We start from the raw sequence: 27,883 nt of genomic DNA, 5'->3' as shown, positions 1-27,883 counted from the left end.
GTTATGACAAGGATATCATGTAAGAATGGAAATAGGTGATTATAGTTGACAGATTCAATTACAAGTTAATTGAACAAAGTCTCCTACCAATAAGTGATTCTTTATGCCCAATGGATAAGGCATTGGTCTTATAAATTAGAGATGATTGAGAATAAATTCTGCCTCTACATGTTACAACTATTATAATTTCAAAATCATTTATATTCTATTTTGTGCAAGGTTGTAATGCTAGTCATCACTCATTTACATTTAGTTTTCTGTGTCATAGGTAGCTACTTTTCCCAGATAAACTTGTAAATTCTAGGAGAATTAGGACCAGATTTTCTTATAGGGGATGCTTATAAGGGATGAAAATAAGAATGAAACTAAGATAGTTGAAATACATTAGTTTGCATTAGAGTTATCCCTGCATATACCTACCTTGGTCTAACAGAGCCTAAAGAGTAGGAAACCATCCTTGGTTTTGTTGAAGTTGGGTCTAGATGATCTACTTGTGTAATTGATTATAAGAATTGGATAATCTTTAGATTATTTGAGTATTATCATTATGGTATTGGACATTTTGTTGATTCAGTAGTTTTAAACACCAACATAATCTAGGTAGTTATACCAGGTTTATATTGGGAAATTATCAATATATATTTATATAATTGATAATTTAAAAAATATAATTTAAAAAATAAATTAAAAAAAAATCTTGTGGGGGGCATGTATTTTGTCTGTTTGTAATTAAATAATAATAATATTGGGTAGGCGGGAGCCACAACTCGCCACCCCTCTTCTCCTCCTTTCTTCCTTCATGCCAGCAACCCTTTAATAAAAGGAATGTGCATGATAGTCCTGCTGCAGCAGCAGTAGGTACTGTTGACACAGTTCCCTGTTGTTGTGTCAGCAGGTTGTCGCGACAAACACCTATGGGCTTTTAAAATATGTATTGAGGCAAGTTTTAAATTAATTAAATTTTATTTTTTTAATATAGTTTATTATTATTAAATTCTTTGTTAAATATTAAATGTTATTAATATCTTTTAATAAAATTTTAATATTAGTCACTATTAATATTTAATATTATTATTAATATTAAATAATATTTTTATTATAATTTTAATTTTAACAATTATAGATTATTAATGAATTACTTAATATTATTTGTTAATAATTAAATAGTTATTATTATTATTATTTAATAATTATTATTTGATACTAATAATATTATTTTTAGATAATAGATTTTATAGTTTTAGTAATCATGTGATATAAATCAATTTTTAAATTAGAAGAAATTATTGGATGTTTTTATGATAATTCATTTTTATAAAATTGGGGTTTTATGTTTAAAAGATTTTTAATGATTTGTTGAGTGTTGAGACTCGTGTGGACTCGAGAACTTTAGTGAATCTGTGACTTAAAATGAAATGAAAACTTAAACCCTATTGTTTAATCAAAATTATATGTTTTCAAAATCAAACAAAATCTATGAAACTACTACTATGTTGTATGTTTTCTTTTGCGTTGGGTTTTGAGTTTGACTTAGTACTTTGACCGATCAGGATGTTTACTAGAGGCTTGGGGGTTTTTCTTTGTTATGATGTTATGGTTATATTATGTTTGTACTGTACTTGATTTATCAGAGATCTTATGATATGATGTATATTCTTTGAGCTTTTCATACCCTGTGACTTGTACAATGGATGATTATGCATTCTGGTTATGCCAAGTGACATCCTTTGTAATTGTATATTATTTATTGGATTTGTAGTTGTGATTATTCCATGATTTGGATTTTTGTTATGTGTTAGATTTAATATTAATAAAATTTTACATGTGATTCAATGTCATGAAACCCTTAAGAGATGTACTCTATTTTGGATGGTTGTATGTATGTGAGTTAATGCTTCTGTTATGTTATATGTTGATTTTATTATCTTAAAAAAAAATTTAGCAAACTTAGTGAAACTTTAGGTTAATTTATTTTGGGTTACCTGGCAAGATGTTACATGTATAAGAGAGAGCCACCAAAGTTGAACAAGGAGAACATTTCCTAGTGGAAAAATTGTATGAAGTTGCATCTTTCAAGTATTGGAGATAATGTCGCACCTGCTACTCCCTTGACTATGGAGAAAATGAATGGAAAGGGGAATCACAATAGTATGATGATTGATATTGCATCTACTCTTAATGATGTTGAATTTGATGATGTCAAGAGTTGTACCAACACTAAGCAAATGTGGGATAAGTTGAAAATTTCTTATGGGGAGATGACAATGTAAGAAGAGCCAAAGCTGAAAGCTTGAGAGGTAAGTATGATGACATAAGAATGAATTAAAGAAGGTAAAAAAAAAAAAATTAAAGAAGGTTAAAAAATTACACAATATGTAAACCAAATCAAATATGTTGTGAGTGCAATTAGAGCTGTTGGAGGTGCCATCTTGGATTCTGAAATTATAAGTAAAGTGTTGAGAACTCTTTTGCCTATATACATGCTATCATTTTTTTTGATATTCAAGAAGTCATAGCAATGCATGGAAATGATTTGACATGTGATGGTTTAGTTGGTCAGTTGACTGCATTTGAGTTGAGCAATTATGATAATAGTATGATTACAATGGGAAATGATTTTAAGTCTTCACTAACCATCAACAATCCAAAGAAAGAGAAGAAAAGAAAAGAAGAAACTGAGTTTAAAACTAAAAATGTTTTGGATTAGATTGAAGCATTACTTGCAAGAAGGTTATCAAGGGGTAAAGGTAAATACAAAGGTAAACTATGCTTGATCTATTCAAATATAATGAGGTTGTCTACTCTAGTCTACATGACAAGAGGAGTGCTCAAGAAGAGTCCTTTGCAAAGCAGATGAAAGAGCTTCATGAACATGTTACAAGGACTTTTCAACACCAAGTGGAAAATTACAATACTAGAGTAGACAAAACAAGGAGGAATTTATAGTTTAAGGTGGGAGATTTGGTGCTTTCTTAACTCAAGAAGGAGAGATTACCCATGGGGCAACTAACTAAACTATTGATGAAGAAGATAGGACCTCTAAAAATCTTACATAAGTTTAGCAACAATGCCTATGAAATTGAACTTCCTCCTAACTTGGGGATCTCACCCATTTTCAATGTGTGTGATTCATTTCCTTACAAAGGCACTCATACTGATATTGATCAGCACACCATTGCAGACTTGGAGGTAACTGATTGGGTTCAAGACTTGCCCACTCCCCAACCTTTGCAATTAAACAACATAGTGGACTCCAAGGTGATTATGAAGACTAGGAAGGGCACCTACAAGACATATTTGGTGAAATGGAGGGGACTACTAGATGTTGAAGCCAATTGGATGACTAAGGTAGATATTCTAAAACATGGGGTCACCATTGAAGACATCCTAACTCAAGGGGCTTGAGTTCTTTGTCCCAAGGGAGCATAGCATAGGGTACCCCCTTCTTTTTGGTTTTTTGAGTTGTGGTTATTTAAGAGGTTGTGTGTGTTTACTAAGTTCTAATGGTCCTTGGAATTCAACTAGTCCCAATATGTTTGTAAAAGAGCCAAAATTTCTCATTAGGCCCTAGAGTTGTCAAAATTTTCTAGGGATGGGAAACTAAGGTATTTGGTAACTAATAGATCCTAGTAATCCTAACTAGGGTCCTAGAATAGTCCTAGATGGACCCATTTGTTCAAAAGATGTAAAGAGCAAAAATTGCTCAAAAGTTGCAAAGTTGCTTGAGCAAAAAGTTGCAAATGATAGTTTGGGAAGTTGTAACCACCCATGCTCAGGTATTTGGGCATGGGAAGCATATTTTGGAAGGTTAGAATGTTTCTATTCAGATTACACACATGTGAGCCTGTTGTATGGATAATTTACTATATTTTTCATTATTTTTGTAGAGTTTAATGCCCTAGTACGACTGTGTATGGATTGCGACGAATGATCTAACTCTTGCTTTTTATAGATTAGTGATTCATCTTTATTTTGCATATACAAACTTAGTATGAAGTGAGAAGGTTGGTGAGTTGGGGAAGTTTTATTAGTGACTGATCTGTGGTTTCCATTCACATGGTTGTTGTCACATCAATGGCTCTAACCTAATCATCCACAGTGGAAAGTATTTGAAACCTTGTTGAATGATAGGTTAGACTCTGTACATATGGTTTTCACTTTCCTTTTCATTTTTTTGACTAGTTTTCAAGTTATGAAGTGATGCCCTAGGCTGACTGTTGGGAGTAGGTGGGCCAGGACAATGTGAAGATATTGTTGTAAAGCATACCCATGATCAGATGAGGCCAATCCAATGGCATTTTTAGAAGCCCTAAGAAGTTACCTTGATAGAATAAGTGGTTGAAAAGGTTGATTTGAAGTTTGAAAGGATCTAGAGGTCTTTTTGTGAAAACTGGTCTAGAGGCCTAAAACATAGCCAAGAAACTAGGGCTCACGAGTGAACAAGGTTGTTAGTATTTTGATGTTGTACAAATTTGGATTCTAGAAGTGCTAGGTGATAGATTTCAAAATCCTAAGGTCTTTCATGGTGACTTTTGGAATAATTTGAATAAATGTAATAAAGCAATGTTAATATACCTAAAGCAAATAGGCCTAATTAGCCCTATTTGAAGATGGTGAGTTTTAATGGTCATTGATGTGACCAAAGGTGTTAGGCTAGGTCAAGAAGGATATGAAGGGTATCTAAAAATTTAGTAGAAGCCAAGAAAGTGAGAGAGAAAAATCCTAATAAAGGGTTAGGGTTCTGAAGGAAGGAAGGGCTAGTAGGACTAGTGCCTTCATAAGGGAAATTAAGTCTACACCAACCCAACTATACCTAGGAGGCAAGTTGGGGTAAGAGTCTTGGAGGATAAGATTGGTGGAAAGATAAAGAAAATAGGATCTATTGGATGGTTCAAGGATTAGATCCTTAATTAGGAGTGGTTAAGTGTTAGAGCCCTAGTCCCTATGCATCATATGCACTCCCTATATTATCAACCTTATCTCAATATAAAGCCAAAAAGTCAATACAACCTATTAGGCCCAAGTGATATTATAATTGATAGTGGGAGATTGTTAGGTGATGATGCTGTGAATGTATTTAAAAGAGTCATATCAATTTTTATGTTATCATTGATGTCAATTTTTTAGTTGGCTAGACATTATGCTAGCTCACAAAAGTACCATATCATTAGATTGATGAAGAGAATTTGTAGAAACTATGATGAAGTCAAAGTTGATATGTAAGGTATTCAATGGGTACTTGAATGAGTTGGACAATGATTATGTAATATTGGAATGATTTTTTATAATCATGTATTGATGAGAAGTATTGAAGATCACAAGCTTAGTTGAGTCACAAGGTTTATGAAGGGAGACTATATTCACCAAGTGACTACAATATTGCCCGAGTGATTGGTAAAGAAGGAAGAATGCAGTGTTGCCCAAGAAAGTTAATATTAACTGAGTTATATGTTTCTCAATTGATTGTAATGGTTACCGAGTAACAACCAAATGAACAAGTTTGGGAATTTGGAATATGATGCCAACTTTTGATGGAAATTTTGAAAGTTTGAGAACTTCTAACACGATAGTCAAATTTTTTTGCAAGATCAATGATGGAGAAAATTCAAGATAGGTTTGATGAAGGAAATTGAAGAAGGATAAGGATGGACACAAAGTTCTATGTAAGGTTATATTTCTATGTGTCTAAATTCATCATATGAAGGAATTCTATTGTGAACCTAAGATCAACGATTTTGATTAAGCGATAAAAAATGGAAGGATATGGAAGCATTGAGAAATATATTTAAGGAGGAGAACAAGATAGTTTTAGGTTGCTGGTTCAAAATATTGCTTTGATAATGTTAATTTCATTAGGCTGATGATGTTGGTTCAAAGTAGTTGTTAATCATATTGTCAAGAGGATATCAAAATGCAAAGAAGAAGATGTGTTTAGCCAAGTGAACCAAGAAGGGAAAAGAGAAGAAAAGAAGAATTTGTGGAAGATAGAATTAATTGAGAAGTAAAAGATAGATAATGAGCAAGAACAATTATCTGAACAAGCAAATGTAGTTGCTATTCTTAACATATCACTTTACATTGTTACTGTTTAACCATTGTAGCAAAAAAGCTTAGAAGTACCGAGTGGAACTAACAAGTTTTTGAAATCCTATATGATAACATAAATTTGTGGTGTTTGTAAGTTCTTTAAATCAAGCCACTCATTTTAGTCAAGGATAAGGAGTGATAAGGTTTAAATGATCATTTAGTGAAATCCTCTAACAAGGTCACTATGTAATGAGGTTGGTCACTTTGTTGCTAAATGTCCTTACAAAAGCAAGTCCAATAAAAATGATAGAAATGACAAGAGATATTTCAAGTAAAGGAAGAATAGGGATTACAAAGACAAAGACAAGAATTCATGCAATATTGTTGAAGAAGAGCTTACCGAGCCATGTTTTGATGATGACAAGGAAGTAGTTGAAATGGTCTATGTTGTAATCAAATAAGAGCCAAATGGTGAAAGGTATGAGATGAAACCACCCTTATTTCGCATGTTACTAAGAATGATACATGGATTATTGATAGTGGTTGTTCACATTATATGATTGCTGATCTAAGTAAGTTTGAAAATTTTGAAGAAATTGATGATGGTGGAATTGTCAAGTTTGGTAGTAATGTTCCATACTCAATGAAAGGTAAATGATCACTAATGTTGAATGATAAGGTCAAATGTGATGATGCATATTGGGTTCAAGGACTTAAATATAATCTTTTGAGTGTTGCTAAGTTGAATAACTTAGGTCACAAGGTGAAATTTCAGAAAAGGAAGGTCAAGATCTTTGATGAAGAAGGTAATCTGATTGGAACATGAATGCAAACAAAATGTAACTTATTCTACCTTGATCCTACAGTTGGGACATGTTTATTTTCTAGAGTTGATGATGTGTGGTTATGACATAAAAGATTGTGTCATGTAAACTTTGAAAATATGGTGAAAATTAGTAGAAAGAAAAGAGTAAGAGGCTTACTGAATCTGTAAAAACCTAAAAATGTTGTGTAAAGAATGTCATCTTGGTAAGATGACTAATTCTAATTTTTCTAACAAGACACACACTTCAAATGATATTCTAGAATTACTGCATACTAATTTATGTGGTCCAATTGGAGTTGATAGTTACAATGGTAATAGATACTTCATATGATTTGTGGATGATTATTCAAGGATGATGACTGCAATGTTCATGAAAGTGAAATCACATGCTTTTGATATGTTTTAGTGATGACCTAGAAATTGAAACCTTGTCCTGCAAACTGCTATAAAAATTTGATAAAACATGAAAGTGTCCAAGAAATGTATTCCTTAGGTCTAGAAAATAACAAATCTGCTGATGATATAACAACATACAAAAAAAAAAAAATGGCTTGACACACAACTCGTTATAGGGGAAATGACCCAATAGTTGATTGACAAGTCCTCTACTTATGACAAAGGTTTCAAATTGCATCATAAAATATGATGCCAAATTAGCATGCTTTCTGAAAAAGTGTCCAAATAGGTACCCCCCTAAAAAGTGAGACTAATACTTGTGCATTGTCATGTTTAGTTGGTATGTTGATGTAAGAGCTCATAGATTAGATCTAAGGAAGAAATTTGATTTAATACTATTAACTTTAAGGCCAAAACCATTGGTGCAATAGTATAAAAAATAGTGGGTATTAAATCAACAAGCACTATTGCAATTATTGGAACATGCTTAACTCTCAATCCTCTCCCCTAGATGAAACACATTTCTTTAAAAAAAAATTCAAAACACATGATGTTACATCAACAAACCAATAAACTTTGACTTAATGCACAATTACCCACCTACCATTTTGTTTGATAGACACCTCAAGAAAAAATTAAGATCATGTAATTGAAATTTGATGGCATTGACCTAAAACCCAAAACTAAAATTAACAAGGGGTGCAAGCGCCAAAGTTCCTGCCATATGTGTAGTTGTAGAAGCGTTGCGTGTTGGAAAAATGAAGAATTGAAAGGAAGGTGGACAATAGATAATTTGGAGATATGAGAGTGTAGTTAAATAAATATTGATCCCACTTGTGAAGCATTGAAGGAAGAATTGAAATAAATGAAAAGTATACATGACTAAGATTTACAAAAATCTTCCTTTTAGAAATAAGAGAGAGAGAGTCTCGATACCTTTTTAATCAATAATTCTGTTAGATTTTTGAAATAATATTTTGTAATTAAAAATATTAAATAGTTTTATTTTATATTTATTTCATAAATTATTTATAAATTATTTATTTTAAATAAAAAATTGTAATAACTAAGTAATGAAAACATACCATTTAAACTATAATATACTAAAAGGCTATTAGGCTAAATACTTTCCTTTAACCTTGTCATTTCTAGACATTAAATAGAATTATTTTCAACTTAAAATAAATTCTTCATTAACTGGATGGTGGCACTTTATTTAAGATAATTTTATGCCTTTTGTCTATGCTTACTTGATGTCATCATTTTGTCTACTACCCGGAGACGTGTGATTGAGATTTTTAATTTGCTTTGAAGAAATGTACTTTGCAATGATTAACTATCAATGCATCTATGGAAAATGTAAAATCGACTTCTGAATCTATAAAATCAATGCTTAATACCCAATAAAATAGTTTTATAAATATGTAAAATCAATGCTCAATAATCAATAAAATTATTTTATAATGTTTGGGAATTTTTAAGTAATGAGAAAAGATAATTCAATCGGAAATTTGTAAACATAACCAATTAGAAGTATCACGCCTTCCCTGAAGATAACTAATTTTTTTTAAAAATTATATACAATATTTTGTGATGTAAGAATAATATTTAGGCCAAAAGTTGTGTGAAATACCCTCAAAGAAGCCTAGGGAAAACTATTAAGCCACTAGCTATGAAATTAGAAATTATAAGTAATAATTGTAAGATGGCTTAAGATGCACTAATACCTCAATTGAATGTATTACAATAGCTAAGTGTATTGACAAGAAAATTAGTATGTTCTCTAAAACCCTACCAATGCATGGAAGACATTTAGGGCCTCAAAGATTGCAGCAAACCCTTGTTCGTGTAAATAAGTATTTACTATTTACACTTTGGTTAAGTTTACTTAGGTTAATGCATTATTTTATTATATTGCATTATTTTATTATTTATTTAGGTGAGACACTTAGGAGTTTGTGTACTCATGAGTTTTCATGTTAACAACATAGAAGTATGCAACTCTAATTCAGCACATGGTGTCTACAACACTGGAGTTTGCATCATTCACTAAGTTGTCATGTTGACAACACGATTATTTGCACTCCTAATTTAGCACATGTTGTCTACACCACTGATTTGCATGATACACCATTGTAGGCTTATCCTCACATCATTACACTTACTTCTGTGCTTAATGTAGGATAACCCATATTTGGTGGACATGTGCTTGGCTGTATGACTTATCATGATGTTGACTTCTATGCATTCTAGAAGCTCTCCAAAGGCCTTTATATACAAGTACTCCTAGTGTACTCTTGATATGGCATATTGAATGATCCGATGGATATTTTCAGTGAAAATTGAAGTGTCTTCAAATCTCCAATTTTTTGCACCATCAGAAAGATCTCAGCGTCCTGATTCCAACGCAACTTGAATGGAGTGAAAAGGATTATGTTCGTGCAAGTTATGTTTGGTCAAAGTTTGGTCAAATCGAGACTAAAGGCCATAAAAGGGTGAAAAAGTAATCATCTCAAAAGTATTTGACCATGGATTTCAAATGAAAGAGCTCGTCAAAAGCTTTCCAATGGCGTTCATTTCATCAAGAACGGAGATTGGATGTAAAAGCTATGATGGTTTCAAATTCAAGTAAAAGTATGGATTTTGATGATGTCATCATGACATCACAAAATCATAAAGAGAGGGAAAACACTCAAATTCAAATTTAAATGGTTATTTAATTCGAATTAAAAGAATGAGATAATGGGAGTTGAACTCCTAACCATTGGCCTCCTTAAATTAAGGCCAACCAATGGGCTATTTATGGTACATGCAATATTAGGGGAAGAGTTGTTATCTATGCATAACAGATTTGCCCAATCTTATCTAAACAAGGGTATTTGTTGAAAACAAACCCTTAATTTTGGTATGAGATCATAACAAAATAATGGTAAAAGGGGAAAATTCGAAAATATGTAATCAAAATAGGGGATTATGTTTGTTAATTGTTTTAGCCCATTTTTGGCTAAATTTGATGTATAAAATGGGGGTAGTAGGCTTTGGAAAGACATTCAGGTGGGGAGAACAAGAGAATGTTTAAGAGATTTTTGAAGACTATTCTGCACGTCGAGGGCATGTTATGCTGATGTGTTTAAGGGAATAAGTCTTGGTGCATTTGTAATTGATTTTGGAGAATAAGCGGATCGGTCGTACTCTATTGGAGCCGACCTGGAGACGTAGTCACATTTGTGGCGAACTCCGAAATCAAACTTTGTTTGCACTCTCAATCTTCTTCTCTCTCAATTCTATTTATTTTACCTTAAATTCTTAAGTTTTGATGCATAATTTCATTTATGTATGCATGTAATAAGACTTCCGCTAAAATTTGGTTTTATTTAAGCATTCAATACTACAATTAGTCTAGATCCGTTCATCAGATCATTGAATGAATATATCGTCATTCTGATCATACTTTCTCTTTGGTCCACTATTGTGCTTGTGTTTGAATTCCTTGGTCTTGGGTGAATTTTGGCCTAAACCAAATTCTTACATGGTATCAAAGCTCAAGGATATTCTCTACACATAACCGTTCGAGACCGTTCATGCTTCATCACCTCGAATCCAAATTAGAGTACTGCAAAAATTGGGAGCGTCTAGAGCCAAATCTGACCTCACCGTTGCCTCTGAAATGTCAATTCGGTGAAGATCGCCTATAAATTTTCCTATGCTGAGCTAAAGTTGATCGTGAGGCAATTTTTTTTTGCAAATTGGAACTTGGAGGCCTCGATTTGCAATTGGGTATGGTCATTTCAATTGATCTGATTATTTATTTTTAGATCTAAATTTTATTTTCATTCTTTGCAATTTTTCAGAATTATCTTTTTGAATTTTTAGCCCAGTTGGACATTCAGGCAAAGAATTTTTTTTTAGCAAAATTGGGCAGTGACACCCTGGCTCTGCAATTTCGGAGGAGCAATTTTTGTTTTATTTTGGCAAGGAATCATATCATTTATTTGGTGGGCACCTCTACATATTTTGTTTCATTCAATAAATCCATGGGCATATACATCAAACAAGGCTCGGCTTGTATATTTTTTAGCCATACAACACCAGAGTTCGGCGAGCGGCCCACACCAATCCACCGACGTGCTCTTTTTTTATTTTAGTTGAGCTGAAGTTTCATTTTTAAAAGTGCCTTATGCACTTTACTCACAAATGTGGGACTAATCAAAGCAAAATCTGGTGACAAATTTAACTCCTCCAACCCACAAATTCTACAGTCTTCTGGTGGTTTCAAAACATTATTCCAACGTTAGTTTTCTAATCTCTGGTAGCTACATTTCAATCTCTGGCAGTGCAGAGATAGCACCACGCATCCCCCTATGCAAGCACCACGTGTCCCCCTGCACAAGTGCCCAGACACGCGGATAGAACCTGCAGACCCTCCCACCTGGTAGACACATGTACGCAGATCTGTGAATACACATCAACAACCACCTCAGTTGTACGATTTGCGCTATCAGCAAGACACATAGGACATCCTACCACTTCAGCGTCCTTGCCACATCACATCTAACTACACAGCCACATCATTTTTTTGCCTCCCTGTCCATACAGTATGATCATACGGATCCGTACATACTGACGTCATCATAAGCAAAGGGGTACGCTAACATCATTATTTCAATAGCCTAAATTTGATGGTCATCTGACCATCATTCCTGGCCAAACTAGAACTGCTATGACAATCGTATGACCTTCAAATTTAACCTCATCCTTTGCTGATGCAACCCCTCTCAGATTGATTTTTTATTTTACAGTCTGACTTTAGGAGGCCATATCTCAGTCATCCAGACTCCAAACCGGGTGCAATTTTTTTGAAATTGGGTAGAATCTCCTAGAATTTTTAGTGGTGCAGCTCTTTTCTAGTTTTGGTGCATGGATTTGTCAGAATTTGCATTTTTTGGTGATTGTACCTGCATAATCCTACTTTTACAACTTCAAACACTCCGTACGGGCACATCTGGAGTCAAAAATAGGTCCTATTTTTTGTCTACTTTCCAGATCTATAGTCAGATTATAGGGTTATGTGGACAATAGTGTCACTTTCAACAATAAGGCCTTTCTTTGCTTTGTATTGCTTCAGAATTGTAGCACATTGTAAAGTTTTAGATTTGTAATTCATTAAGAGGTTGTAGCAAAAAAAATCATAAGTCCACGAAGGCCAAAATTGGCAAGTGGCCATTGTAAGGGGGGGGGGATTCTTGATTTAGTGAAAAGGGGGGGTGTTCTTGGTGTTGTGTTCTCTCTTTTTTGCACTTTTCTTTCATTTTTTGAATCATGGGAAATTTTAAGTTTCGTACATTAACTCCATATAACTATGTTTCATGCTCCATCAAAATGTGGTATCACTTAATGCATAATGGAGTTTCTCAATATGTAGATGGTACTCTTCCTAAACTAGCAGGTGATAGTGTATCAGCAAGTGATATTTCAGCTTGGGTAGCAATGGATAGGAAAGCCCTAGGCGATATATGTTTGGGGGTTGATGACAAGATCATGTATCAAATTAAGAAGTCTTCTACATCCAAGGAAGCTTGGGATACCCTCGAAAACCTATATAGTAAAGTGTCTAAAGAGGATGTTTTCAAAATTGAAGATGAGTTTGTCTCCTTAGATCCTAAGTCATTTGACTCTATACAAGATTTCATCATCAAGGTGAATGAACTAAGGACAAAGCTTACTGATTGTGGGAGTTCTATCAAAGATGACAGATTGATCTATCTTATACATAAAAAGCTGCCATCAGAGTATTCCACATTTGTTTCTCCTTTTAACACCTCAAAGACTACCTTAGGGTTTGCCTATAAGAAAGTCACTTTTTTTTAATATGCTGATCTATTGGATACAGAAGAAAAGAAGTTGAAACCAATGGGGATTTTCAAATCACCTAAGTCTAAAGTATTGGTGACCAACAATGAGGGTTCTCAAAATTCAGTTGGACAATCTTCAAATAAAGGGAAGGGTAAGAAGAAATGGAAGAACAACAAATCAGAGGATGCAGAAAAAACAACACCACAATCCAATCGACAAGGGAAGTCCTTGAATTTCAACAAGAAGGGGGACAATAATGAGGAGAAGAAAAAGTGTCCCTATTGCGAGAAAATGGGTCATAAAGAACATGAGTGTTATCTTAAGAAGATTGATGAGTTGACCAACATCATGAAGAAACATAATGTTCCATTTCCTAATGCTTACAAGGAGAAAGGATCTTCTTCTGATTCAAAGGGCAAAGGGCAAGCACTTGTGGCAAATTCAAATTCTTCAAAGGAATGGATACTTGACTTAGGTGCCTCATATCATATGGGTTCTTCAAAGGAGGATTTTTCTTCAATGAAGCAATCAAAAGTACCACACATCTTTGTGGGAGATGATACAAAAATGGAAGTTCAAGGGAAAGGAAACATGGAAATGGAAAATGAAGAGTTTCAAGATGTTCTCTATGTTCCAAACCTAAGTTCAAATCTCCTATCAATCTACCAAATCACTCACCTTGGAGATGGACATAGAGTTGAGTTCCTTCTAGACTCAGTACAGGTGCATAGTCTAAAAGATGACTCCTTGGTTGCAGTGGGGAACATGAATCATAAAAAAAGGTTGTACTCTTTCTTTCATTTTGTGCCCAAGTCTCCTTCAAAGGCCTTGTTATCACAATCAAATTCAAACATGCAATTATGGCATGAGCGGTTTGGTCATCTTGACTTCTGCTACCTTCAAAAAATTTGTACAAATAGAATGGTCAAAGGTCTACCTCAAATCAACTTTTCCCACAGTGAATGTTCAGCAAATTTAGTGGATATGCATCCAGAGGGGAAGTTACAGAAAGGGAAGTCTTCAAGAGCACCAAGTGTTCTACAAATGGTTCACGTGTTATTAGCAGGTCCTTTTACATTCAGCCAGGGTCACTTCATACTGACCTTCATTGATGAATTTTCAAGATACACTTGGGTCTACTTTCTTCATAGTAAGAATGAAGTGTTGGACAAGTTTCTAGCCTTCAAGACTCATGTTGAGCAGAAATCTAGGAAAGCCATCAAAGTTCTAAGAATGGACAATGGAAGCATGTATGTGAATAGAAGACTTAAAGACTTTTGCAGACTTGAGGGAATTGATCTTCAGAATCCACCAGCATTCAATCCACACAAGACAGATGTTGCAGCACTAAGGATTAGGACTCTCAAATATATGACAAGTTGCATGATAAAGGCCAAGTCTCTAGATCCATCACTTGAAGTCGAAGCAATTAGTAGTGCCACTCACATTCTTAATCGGTCTCTTCATCTTGCCTTAGATGGAAAGACACCTTTTGAGGCATGGTACAGCAGGAAACCTATTGTGACACACTTCAGAGTCTTCAGTTGTCCTGCATGGGCAAACAGATCTTCCAGGGGATGCAAGGCACAGTCACCTCAACCTTGTACTTTCATTGGTTATGAAGACAATGTGAAGGCATACAGACTATTGGATCCAGAGACCTGTCAAATCTTTGTGGAGAAGGATGTACACTTTGAGGAAAGTTCACCAAGCTTGTCCTCTAATCCTCTCAGCACATCATACAGCGTGGAAACTGATAGTGACACCATCGATAATACTTCAACAGATTCAGACACGTGGGGTTCTATCGACAATTGCAGCGAGAGGTCACTACATTAGTTCACTCCACATGCATACATCGCCATAGTGATAGCTCCAGCACAACAGGGTACATCAAGTCTTCCAGGTCCAACATCAATGACAAATTTGGGGGACAGTATTGATGATCTACCTCTTCTTCTTGATGCAGTAGCTTCTTCTTTAGTTGTCACAAGGGCTCCATCTAACTCTCTTGTTCATTCTCTACATGATCAATCATCACAGGTTGAAGTGATTATGGATACTTATGATCAACAGTTGCAGAGGGGTTCTTCATTAGTTGCAGAGATAGACAATTCTTTCAGATAGGTTCTTTAGCTAGTTGAGCAAGTTTTAGAGACATCACTTATCCATGGGATTCTTTCCACGCATAATGGAAGCATCTCATTTGTACCCTTAGTCTTATTTCTTCCTAAGGGGAGGAACACCATTATGCAGTCCTGGATTAGCTTCTTCATCGAAGTAGTCACTGGCAGGCATTCTTCTTTGTGGGGGGGGAGCCTATCCTGTCTCTCTTCCTCTTCTCATCGTTCTCTTATGTATATATTGGATGTATGTTGTAATGGAGGGGTCTTGATTAATCCATCCATCCATACATCGTTTCATCTCTCTTTTTGGGGGAGGGTTTTTCCCATGAGGTTTTCCCTCTTTCTTCGCTTTATGAGAGATTGCATTTCATTATGTACATGGGTACCTAACATAGCCTAGTAGTCAGGACCCATCTGACAATGCATCCTAGTTTTTCGTAAGCTTAAGGGCATTCCCCTAAGTTGCACTTAAGGGGGTGCATTGGTGTAAAAAAGTATTTACTATTTACATTTTACTTAAGTTTACTTAGGTTAATGCATTATTTACATTGGAGCTTAAGGGCATTCCCCTAAGTTGCACTTAAGGGGGGTGTTGGTGTAAATAAGTAATTACTATTTACACTTACTTAAGTTTACTTAAGTTAATGTATATTTTATTATTTATTTATTATTGACCTAGGAGTATGCATACTCTTGTGAGTTGTCATGATGACAACACATGAGTTTTCACTCTAATTATGCACATGTTGTCTACACTTAGGAGTTAGTACATTATTTGAGCACATGGTGTCTACAATATTCTAGACACCTCATCGTGCTTATCCTCTTATTGTGGAGGATATGTGCTTAGTTGTCATGCTTATCTCCTAATACATTCTAGATGCATCTTAGAGGCCTTGATATACAGGCTCTCCTAGTGTGTATGCATATGCTTCTGATAATAATAAGCATTTTCATATTGATCATACTCTTTGGTCTATTGTGTGCTTGTGCTTGTGCTCCTTGATCTTGGGTGAATTTTGCTCTAAGGCAAATTCTTACAACCCTAAAGGCAGATTCTTTGACATTGCAAGAAATTTCAAGCACTCATTTCTTGAATAGTTCTAGAATTACAAGAAATTAATATTTCTTGTGTGACTGAGCTTCTACTACATTTGTATGTTTTAATCATTCTTCCAGCCCCTCACAAATTGAAGTTGTTGTTCTATTACAGAGGACTTGAAACCTAGAGTGTTTTCAATTGGTTTAAGTTGGAGTGACTTCAATTGGTCTAGAATTTTCTAGTATATAATTGTAGTTTGCAAACTAACTTCATTTTTGTGCGAGAAGCTTTAAATTTTTTCCAAGTTGTTATATTGTTAATAAAAAAATTTAGCATTTTTCGTTTGAGATAAATGATTTTTCTCATTGCTTTATCCAATGATAAATCAAAAAAATCATTGTTAAAACTTTTTTTAAATAAAGAATAATAAGCAACATTAATATTTTCCTTCAACAATCATAAATATTCTATTTTGATTGGTTGATTGACTAGTCAAAATAAAAAATATGAAACTTTAATGATTCCATAAGTATTCATGCCTACCGCGGGAACTATTAAATCATGAAAGTGACCTAGAAATGTTTTCCTTATGTAGAGCTCAACAAATCTTGTGATACAACATCAATACACCAATAAGACACGATTTAATATAGAATTACATTTATTTCTCAAGATCCAAAAAGCAACAAATCATATAATGTTACATAACAAACCAATGAACTTCGACTTAATACATAATTATCTATATACCCTTTTGTTTGCTTCTTAGATACCTCAACAAAATGCGAAGAAATGATGCAATTGATAACAACAAAATATAAGATGATGATGGTGTGAAACTAAAACTCATACCAAAATTCATAAAACATGAAATGGACCTTGAAATCTAGATACCTCACCTAAAAAACTCCAAAATAATATAATTGATAACAGCAACATGCAAACCGATATAACGAATGACATGGACCTAAAACCTCATTACCCAAATTGATAAAACATGAAAATGGTCTTGAAATGACCAAAACCAACAAGTTTCCCCTCTCAAAGGGTAAGCGGCATGCCCATCAAACCCACCCTTATCTCCTACACTGTTTTAAGTTGCATAGCTGGCACCTTTCCCTGCCACCTGCCTCTCCTCGCCACATCGATCCATCACATCACATTAACACCATTTAATTCATTGCCAATGCTCACCGCCACACTTAAAACCAAATATAATGTCTCTTCACCCAATTCAGCCTCCACATCTTCCGTTGCATTGCTTTGATCACATCTTCCTCCTACCAATGGTAATTCCCATTCACAGTATTGAGAAAACAATGTGGGGAGCCCTTTTGGCATTCCTGATGCTTTGTGGAGGCTCTGCTGTCTTGGTTCTTCTCTACATGTGGTTTGCCTGGTATGCTTCTCTCCATGCCCTCAGATTCAGGCCTCCTCATAATAATGGTGTTGCTCATAATGGTGCTGCCCGTACAAAGAATGGTCTCTCTGTTTCAGACATTCAGAAGCTCCCCACATTCATCTTCACCGCCATTAATGAAGGCATGGATTGCTGTGTGTGTTTGGAGCAGTTGAAGGATGGAGAAAAATGTTTGCTGATGCCCTCTTGCAGCCACTGTTTTCATCTTGACTGTGCTGTTGCATGGCTCTCCAAGCAACCTCTCTGCCCTGTTTGCAGAAGCAGATATGACCCACAACAGCAACAGCAACAGCAGGGGAGTTTGGGGCCTCATGATCAGCATGTTCCTGATGCTCTCACTGTTGATGTTTTGTCCCAGGGATGAATGGGGTTTCAGATTGTGAATGTGCATTGGAATCAGATTGTGATACTTGTTGAATTGTGTAAATATGATGCAATCTATTGGCTTTTTTGTACAGGCACTGGCATTGTATGTCATCTGGATTGATTCATTGATTCATTCTGGTTTATAATATCCTTAGAAGAGGAATTCAAATGACCAGTGTAATAATCAGAATATGATAATGTACAAAGCAAGGTCAAATGTTCTGTTGCTTTTGTTTTTGTATGAAGTTGTGATGTTTGTTACCAGTTTTCCTGCCTTAACCCTTTTTTCCAATGAAACAGGCATGCCTGCCTGTAGAGGTATAGACTAATCTCAATCTGTTTTCTGAAGGCTTCAAGTACAAAAGAGGTATAGACTAATCCCACTCTTTATTGGGAATAGTTGCTTGCTGGTGTATGAGAACAATGTAAGTGATGAGTTTCAAGACGTGCGAGGATTTAGTTTGGGAAAGTTTTGAAAAATAGCACACTATAATTTTTAACGACGGCATATAATTTATTTATCCGTGGCTAGGTAGTATGTCCACCTTGTCATAAAACTATAATTTGAGTATTTGAAAACTAATTCTTTATATTAATTTATATAAAATAAGAATAGGTCAAGTGGAAAAGTGTATAAAACATAGATTAGTTTATGATAGAATACTAAATAAAAGTGGAAGTGGAAGGATGAAATTAAGAATAAGAATAGGCCAAGTGGAAAAGTCTATAAAAAATAGATTAGTTTATGATGAATATTATATAAAAGTGGAAGGATAAAATTAATGTAATATTTAAAGAATATGATGTCTGCAAATAAAAATTATAAAATTTTGTAGGGCAAGTTCAAGCTTTGTTCACGGCAAGTTCAAACTTTGTTCAATTAAAACTTTGTTCAATTAAGAAATGTTGAGAGGAAAGTCTCCAAGTGATATATAAAAATTAGAAATAAAGTATTTTCTAGATTTTTTAGTATTTGTCCAACATTAAATACTATTGCAATCACTTTTCATTAATGAGTGGTTAAATTTTCTTATTTCAACTAATTATAAGTCAAGATTTTTCTTTTCCAATTTCTAAATTTATGTTTGTAGAGTATATTGTCAAATAATTACTTTATAATATTATCTAAATTCTTTTTCTCAAATATGGTTCACAAATTTCAAGCAACTACTATGCATTAATGTGACTTTTTAGGATACATATAAATTTTCACTTTATAACACATTATTAATTCTTTATATTTACCTTTAATTAAAAATGTTTCTACTATATCTAATTATATTTAAAATTATAATATAATTAAATTTAGTTTATCAAATTTATTAAATATTAAAATTGAACTAAACTTTTCTTATGGGCAAATACTAGCCACTATGTGGCCCTTGTTTTATATCACAATTGTTTGTAGAAATAAAGATCCATTTTAATTTTCTTGGACTAAAAGATTTAATTTATATTCTTTAAAACTTTTTGTGCTAATAAATTAAATTGTAGAAGTGTTATATATAAATTAGAAATAAAGGTTCATTTTAATTCTCTTGGACTTTAAAAGATTTAATTTATATTCATTAGAACTTTTTGTGTTATAAATGTTTGTAGAATTTAGTAAATTTTATATGTATTGTGGAAGTGTTATATAAAAATAAAAATAAAGATTTATATTAAATTTCTTTTAAGTTAACAAGTTTTTTTTTATTATGACAAATATAAGTTTATTAGTTTTTTTGGTTTATATTTTATAGAGATTGTAATAGAAGTATAAAATTAGATATTAAAATTACTTTCTATTATAGATTAATTCTTTCTTTAGGAAGAATGGATCATAAATAATTTATTAAGAATATTTTGAAAGAGGTTAATTTATTTAAGTTTAAATGTTTTAAAAATTTGTAATTTTTTAAAACTTGTTTAAGATAATAAAGACTTCATGGATTGAATTTACTAGTTCATAAAATCATAAGATTATTCATGCTAATGGGCCTACGAGGGATTATCCTCTTCAACCTTCAAAGGAAATTGTGAAAGTCGGTTGGGTCCCCCCAAATCCTAGGTGGATTAAGATAAATTTTGATGATGCCTCAAAGGGAAACTAGGCCCATCTGGAATCAAGATTTTTGCAAGGAATGCAAAAGGAAGCATCATTGTAGTCGAAGCAAAACTTGTGGTAGATGGAGCTAATTATCAGGTAGAATGCTTGGCAGCAGTCAAAGTAGTCCTGATTGGTATCAAACTTGAGGTCCACAAGCTTCATTTTGAAGAGGATCCATAGATTGTGGTCAACGGGATCCTCAAAGGGGAAATGTATACATGGTACCTAAACGTATATATTAGAAAAAATCATGCATTGCTATGGGAAGTGGATGAATTTGGAATTTCCCATGTCCTCAGAGATGCTAACTCATTGGTTGATAAGCTCACCAACATTGGGGTGACGAGACTATCACATGACAGCTTGGAAAGTTTTTTGAGAACTTTAGTACCATCCACCCTGAACATTTAGATTTGTAGCAGATCAAAGGATTTGGATTGATCACATGTTGGCTTCATTTGGAAAGGTGAAGGTTTGATTCATTATTTGAGAGGTTTTCTAACTTCTGCTTTCACCCTAGTTGTGTAATTTTTGTTGTTGGCCCCCCTGTTTGGCTCTCCACTTGGTTGTGTGCTCCTTTTGGGATTATATAGGTATGGTATTGTGAGGTGTTATTTTCTCGATAAAAGTGTGCCTCCTAAAAATATTGTTCCCCAAGTTTGGTGCTTGTTTGGTACTGGAGGTTGTGGAGGTCTTGGATGGGAACTTGATGTGGCTAGGTCTGGTTGCTCAAGAAATAGAGTTTTGATGGACATTTTTGTAGAGTATATTGTCAAATAATTGCTTTATAATATTATCTAAATTCTTTTTCTCAAATATGGTTCATGAATTTCAAGCAACTACTATGCATTAATGTGAGTTTTTAGGATACATATAAATTCTAACTTTATAACACATTATTAATTCTTTATATTTACCTTTAATTAAAAATGTTTCTACTATATTTATTTATATTTAAAATTATAATATAATTAAATTTAGTTATTATATTTATCAAATTTATTAAATATTAAAATTGAACTAAACTTTTCTTATGGGCAAATACTAGCCACTATGTGGTACTTGTTTTATATCACAATTGTTTGTAAAAATAAAGATTCATTTTAATTTTCTTGGACTAAAAGATTTAATTTATATTCTTTAGAACTTTTTGTGCTAATAAATTAAATTGTAGAAGTGTTATATATAAATTAGAAATAAAGTTTCATTTTAATTCTCTTGGACTTTAAAATATTTAATTTGTCTTCATTAGAACTTTTTCTGTTATAAATGTTTGTAGAATTTAGTAAATTTTATATGTATTGTGGAAGTGTTATATAAAAATAAAAATAAAGATTTATATTAAATTTCTTTTAAGTTAACAAGTTTTTATTATTATGACAAATATAAGTTTATTAGTTTTTTTGGTTTATATTTTGTATAGATTGTAATAGAAGTATAAAATTAGATATTAAAAGTACTTTCTATTATAGATTAATTCTTTCTTTAGGAAGAATGGATCATAAATAATTTATTAAGAATATTCTGAAAGAGGTTAATTTGTTTAAGTTTAAATGTTTTAAAAATTTGTAATTTTTTAAACATGTTTAAGATAATAAAGATTTCATGGATTAAATTTACTAATTCATAAGATCATAAGATTATTCATGTTAATGGGCCTACGAGGGATTATCCTCTTCAGCCTTCGAAGGAAATTGTGAAAGTCGGTTGGATCCCCCCAAATCCTAGGTGGATTAAGATAAATTTTGATGACACCTCAAAGGGAAACCAGGCCCATCTGGAATCAAGATTTTTGCAAGGAATGAAAAAGGAAGCATCATTGTAATTGAAGCAAATGGAGCTAATTATCAAGTAGAATGCTTGGTGCCAGTCAAAGTAGTCCTAATGGATATCAAACTTGGGGTCCACAAGCTTCATCTTGAAGGGGATTCATAGATTGTGGTCAACGGGATCCTTAAAGGGGAAATGTATACGTGGTACCTAGACATATATATTAGAAAAAATCATGCATTGCTACGAGAAGTGGATGAATTTAGAATTTTCCATGTCCTAAGAGATGCTAACTCATTGGTTGATAAGCTCACCAACGTTGGGGTGACAAGACTATTGCATGACAACTTGGAACTTTTTGAGGACTTTAGTACCATCCAACCTGAAGATTTAGATTTGTAGTAGATCAAAGGATTTGGATTGATCATGTGTTGGATTAATTTGGAAAGGTGATGATTTGATTCATTATTTGAGAGGTTTTCTAACTTCTGCTTTCACCCTAGTTGAGCGATTTTTGTTACGGGCCCCCCTGTTTGGCTCTCCACTTAGTTGTGTGCTCTTTTTGGGATTATACAGGTATGGTATTGTGATGTGTTGTTTTCTCGACAAAAGTGCACCTTCAAAAAATATTGTTCCCCAAGTTTGGTGCTTGTTTGGTACTGGAGGTTGTGGAGGTCTTGGATGGGAACTAACTGTGGCTAGGTCTGGTTGCTCAAGCGATAGAGTTTTGGTGGACATTTTTACCTAAAGGAAATGGTGGTCCACTTGTTTTGGTACTTGGGTCTAAATGATCCCCATATTTCCCTCTTTGTGAAAGGTGATGCTTTCTATTTATGCACCTTTTTGTGTCAGCTGGGTATGTGGTAAGTGCACAAAGTTGTGGACCAAAAAGATGCCACTTTTTTTTATCCAATCGGAAGCAAGTGTGATCACGCAATATCACAATATTGTACAAGCACAGTTTTTAGTGATTCACCAAGGCTAAGGCTTGGATTTTCCTTGGAGATCCAACCCAAAGGCTTGGTGGCTTCAAACAGGTATGAGACATTTTTTTCCAAGAAGCATATCAAAAAATGGATAACGTTTCTCGTGTATACTCCATCAAGTTTATTTGTGGTTGAATATCTATAAAATCAAGTTAGATGACATTGTAGATCTCTGTATTAGCTATACAACCATATAATTTATTTTGAATTTAGACTATTTTAAGAATTTCAACTATAATTTCCTTAGAATGTATGTCCATTTTTTTTTGTTAAAGTCAACTTCTAGTATTTGGGGGTTAGATTTTGGCTCGTTCATTGAATTTTGTAACAAGTTACTTTTTTAGAAACTAGAATCCATTATGCATACTTAAAAAAAAATAAGTTTTGATTTTTTATTAGTTCTCAATGATTTTTAGGGGGGGCACACACATATTTCACGTTTTTAGGATGTGCTCACTTACAAAATTTGTAAAAAATATATAAACATTAAAAAATTACCCAAAAAATATAAGATAAACTACATGGTGTTAGCTAGCTTCTAACCAAAGGGATTAAAGAGTTTCCAAAAAAAAAGGGATTTTAGTGCGACTACACTTCACACTATGTTATGTTTTTACTAAAAAAGTTGTACCACTTTCTATGGCCCCCTTTTTTGAGGCCCTTAAACTCCACCATTTTTATTACCAGTTTTCAGCTTTCACCCTTATTTTTCCAATGAAACAAGCATGTCTGCCTGTGGATTGTAATCTATTTTCTAAAGGCTTCAAGCACAAAATAAGTATAGACTAATCCCACTCTTTATTGGGATTAGTTGCTTGCTAGAGTATGAGAACAATGAAAGTGATGAGTTTCAAGATGTGTGAGGGTTTAGTTTGGGAAAGCTCTAAAAAATAGCACATCGTATAATTTTAAGAACGATATATAATATATTTATTTATCTGTGCCTAGTATGTCTACCTTGTCATGAAACTATAATTTGAATAGTTTGAAAACTAATTCTTTATATTATGGAAAAGTGTATAAAACATAGATTAGTTTATGATGAATACTATATAAAAGTGGAAGGATGAAATTAAGATTAGTTTATGATGAATACTATATAAAAGTGGAAGGATGAAATTAAGTGATCCTTCCAAATGTAATATTTAACAAATATGATGCCTATAAAGGAAAGTCTCGAAGTGATATATAAAAATCAGAAATAAAGTATTTTCTAGATTTTTTAGTATTTTTTGAATGCTAAATACTATTGCAATCACTTTTCATTAAAGAGTGATTAAATTTTCTTATTTCAACTAGTTATAACTAAATATTTTTCTTTTCTAATTTCTAAATTTATGTTTGTATAGTATACTTGTCAAATAATTGCTTTATAATATTATCTAATTTTTTTTCTCGAATATGGTACACGAATTTCAAGCAACCACTATGCATTGGTGTGACCTTTTAGGATACATATAAATTTTAATTTTATAACACATTCCTTCACAAGAAATCACTTGTTATAAAATATTAATTTTTATATTTAACTTTTATTAAAAATGTTTTTACTATATCTAATTATATTCAAAATTATAATATAATTAAATTTAGTTACTATATTTATGAAATTTATTAAATATTAAAATTGAACTAAGCTTTTCTTATCATCAAATACTAGCCACTATGTGGCACTTGTTTTATATCACAATTGTTTGTAGAGTTTAGTAATTTTTTATTAGATTTACATTAAAAAATAGAAATAAAGATTCATTTTAATTTTCTTGGACTAAAAGATTTAATTTATATTCTTTTGAACTTTTTGCGCTAATAAATTAAATTGTAGAAGTGTTATATATAAATTAGAAATAAAGGTTCATTTTAATTCTCTTGGACTTTAAAAGATTTAATTTATATTCATTAGAACTTTTTGTATTGTAAATGTTTGTAGAATTTAGTAAATTTTATATGTGTTGTGGAAGTCTTATATAAAAATAAAAATAAAGATTTATATTAAATTTCTTTTAAGTTAACAAGTTTTTTTTAATATGACAAATATAAGTTTATTAATTTTTTTCCTTTATATTTTATATAAATTGTAATAGAGTATAAAATTAGATATTAAAAGTACATTCTATTATAGATTAATTCTTTCTTTAGGAAGAATGGATCATAAATAATTTATTAAGAATATTTTGAAAGAGGTTAATTTATTTAAGTTTAAATAGTTTTTAAAACTGTATTTTTTTTAACACGTTTAAGATAATAAAGATCTCATGGATTGAGTTTACTAGTTCATAAGATCATAAGATTATGCATGTTAATGGGCCTAAGAGGGATTATCCTCTTCAGCCTTCGAAGGAAATTGTGAAAGTTGGTTGGGTCCCCCGAAATCATAGGTGGATTAAGATAAATTTTGATGACGCCTCAAAGGGGATCTAGGCCCATCTAGAATCAAGATTTTTGCAAGGAATGCAAAAGGAAGCATCATTGTAATCGAAGCAAAGTGTGTGGCAGATGGAGCTAATTATCAGGTAGAATGCTTGGCAGTAGTCGAAGTAGTCCTGATGGGTATCAAACTTGGGGTCTACAAGCTTCATCTTGAAGGGTATTCACAGATTGTGGTCAATGGGATCCTCAAAGGGGAAATGTATACATGGTACCAAAACATATATATTAGAAAAAACATGCACTGCTGTAGGAAGTGGATGAATTTAGAATTTCCCATGTCCTAAGAGATGTTAACTCATTGGCTGATAAGCTCACCAACGTTGCACTGACGAGACTATCACATGACAACTTGGAGCTTTTTGAGGACTTTAGTACCATCCTACCTAAAGATTTAGATTTGTAGTAGATCAAAGAATTTGGATTGATCACATGTTGGCATCATTTGGAAAGGGGTGATGGTTTGATTCATTATTTGATAAGTTTTCTAACTTCTTCTTTCACCCTAGCTATGTGATTTTTTTTTTATAGGTCCCTCTATTTGGCTCTCCCCTTGGTTGCATGCTCTTTTAAGGATTATATAGGTATGGTATTGTGAAGTGTTGTTTTCTCGACAGAAGTGTGCCTTCTAAAAATATTGTTCCCCAAGTTTGGTGCTTGTTTGGTACTGGAGGTTGTGGAGATCTTGGATGGGAACTAATTGTGGCTTGGTCTAGTTGCTCGAGTGATAGAGTTTTGATGGACATTTTTGCTTAAAGGAAATGGTGGTCCCCTTGTTTTGGTACTTGGGTCTAAATGATCCCCATATTTTCCTCTTTGTGAAGGGTGATGCTTTCTATTTATGCACCTTTTTGTGTCAGCTGGGTATGTGGTAAGTGCAAAAAGTTGTGGACCAAAAAGATGCCAATTTTTTTTCCCAATCGGAAGCAAGTGTGATCACACAATAACACAATATTGTGCAAGCACACTTTGTAGTGTTTCACCAAGCCTAAGGCTTGGATTTTCCTTGAAGATCCAACCCAAAGGCTTGGTGGCTTCAAACAGGTATGAGACATTTTTTCCAGCAAGCATATCAAAAAATGGATTGTGTATACTCCATCAGGTTTATTTGTGGTTGAATATCTATAAAATCAAGTTATATGGTATTGTAGATCTCTGTGTTAGCTATACAACCATATAATTTATTTTGAATTTGGACTATTTTAAGCATTTCAACTATAATTTCTTTTGAATGTATGTCCCTTTGTTTTTTTGTTAAAAATCAACTTCTAGTATTTGGGGGTTAGATTTGGGCTCGTCCATTGGATTTTATAACAAGTTACTTTTTTAGAAACTAGAATCCATTTTGCACACTTCAAAAAAAAAAATTGATTTTTGATTAGTTCTCAATGATTTTTAGGGGGAGCACATATATATTTCACTTTTTAGGATGTGCTCACTTACAAAATTTGTAAAAAATATATAAATATTAAAAAATTACCCAAAAAATATGGGATAAGCTACATGGTGTTAGCTAACTTCTAACCAAAGGGATTAAAGAGTTTCCAAAAAAAAAAAGGATTTTAGGGGGACCACACTTCACACTATGTTATCTTTTTACTAAAAAAAGTAGTACCACTTTCTGTGGCCCACTTTTTTGAGGACCTTAAACTCCACCAATTTTATTACCAATTTTCCAGCTTTCACCCTTTTTCTCCAATGAAACAAGCAAGCATGTCTGTGGACTGTAATCTATTTTCTAAAGGCTTCAAGTACAAAATAGGTATAGACTAATCCCACTCTTTATTGGGAATAGTTGCTTGCTGGAATATGAGAACAATGAAACCGATGAGTTTCAAGACATGTGAGGATTTAGTTTGGGAAAGCTTTAAAAAATCATACATTGTATAATTTAAAGAATGGTATATAATTTATTTATTTATATGTGCCTAGTATGTCCACCTTGTCATGAAACTATAATTTGAATAGTTTGAAAACTATTTCTTTATATTAATTTATATAAAATAAGTAGGTCAAATGGAAAAATGTATAAAACATAGATTAGTTTATGATGAATACTATATAAAAGTGGAAGGATGAAATTAAGTGATCCTTTCGGATGTAATATTTAATGAATATGATGCCTACAAATAAAAATTCTAAAATTTTGTAGGGCAAGTTCAAGCTTTGTTCGATTAAGAAATGTTTTGAGGAAAGTCTAGGAGTGATATATAAAAATCATAAATAAAGTATTTTCTAGATTATTTTTATATCACAATTGTTTGTAGAGTTTAGTAATTTTTTATTTAAATTTACATAAAAATTAGAAATGAAGATTCATTTAAATATTCTTGGACTAAAAGATTTAATTTATATTCTTTAGAACTTTTTGTGCTAATAAATTAAATTATAGAAGTATTATATATAAATTAAAAATAAAGGTTCATTTTAATTCTCTTGGACTTTAAAAGATTTAATTTATATTGTTGAGAACTTTTTGTGTTATAAATGTTTGTAGAATTGAGTAAATTTTATATGTATTGTGGAAGTGTTATATAAAAATAAAAATAAAGATT

General features: G+C 32.7%; 1 protein-coding gene across 1 annotated transcript; it reads left to right on the top strand.

The window, feature by feature from the left end:
* Window positions 1–17,473: 17,473 nt before the first annotated feature.
* Window positions 17,474–18,282, top strand: LOC149568852 (E3 ubiquitin-protein ligase ATL23-like). Its single transcript, XM_089817632.1, has one exon. It carries the CDS (start codon window positions 17,488–17,490, stop codon window positions 18,052–18,054), a length of 567 nt encoding a protein of 188 aa, XP_089673758.1. The 5' UTR covers window positions 17,474–17,487; the 3' UTR covers window positions 18,055–18,282.
* Window positions 18,283–27,883: the final 9,601 nt, after the last annotated feature.

This window comes from Cupressus sempervirens, chromosome 3 (assembly GCF_028749045.1).
Source record: "Cupressus sempervirens isolate cs-2001-9-10 chromosome 3, ASM2874904v1, whole genome shotgun sequence".
Lineage (NCBI taxonomy): Eukaryota > Viridiplantae > Streptophyta > Pinopsida > Cupressales > Cupressaceae > Cupressus > Cupressus sempervirens.
This window is presented reverse-complemented; position numbering and strand designations above follow the sequence as displayed.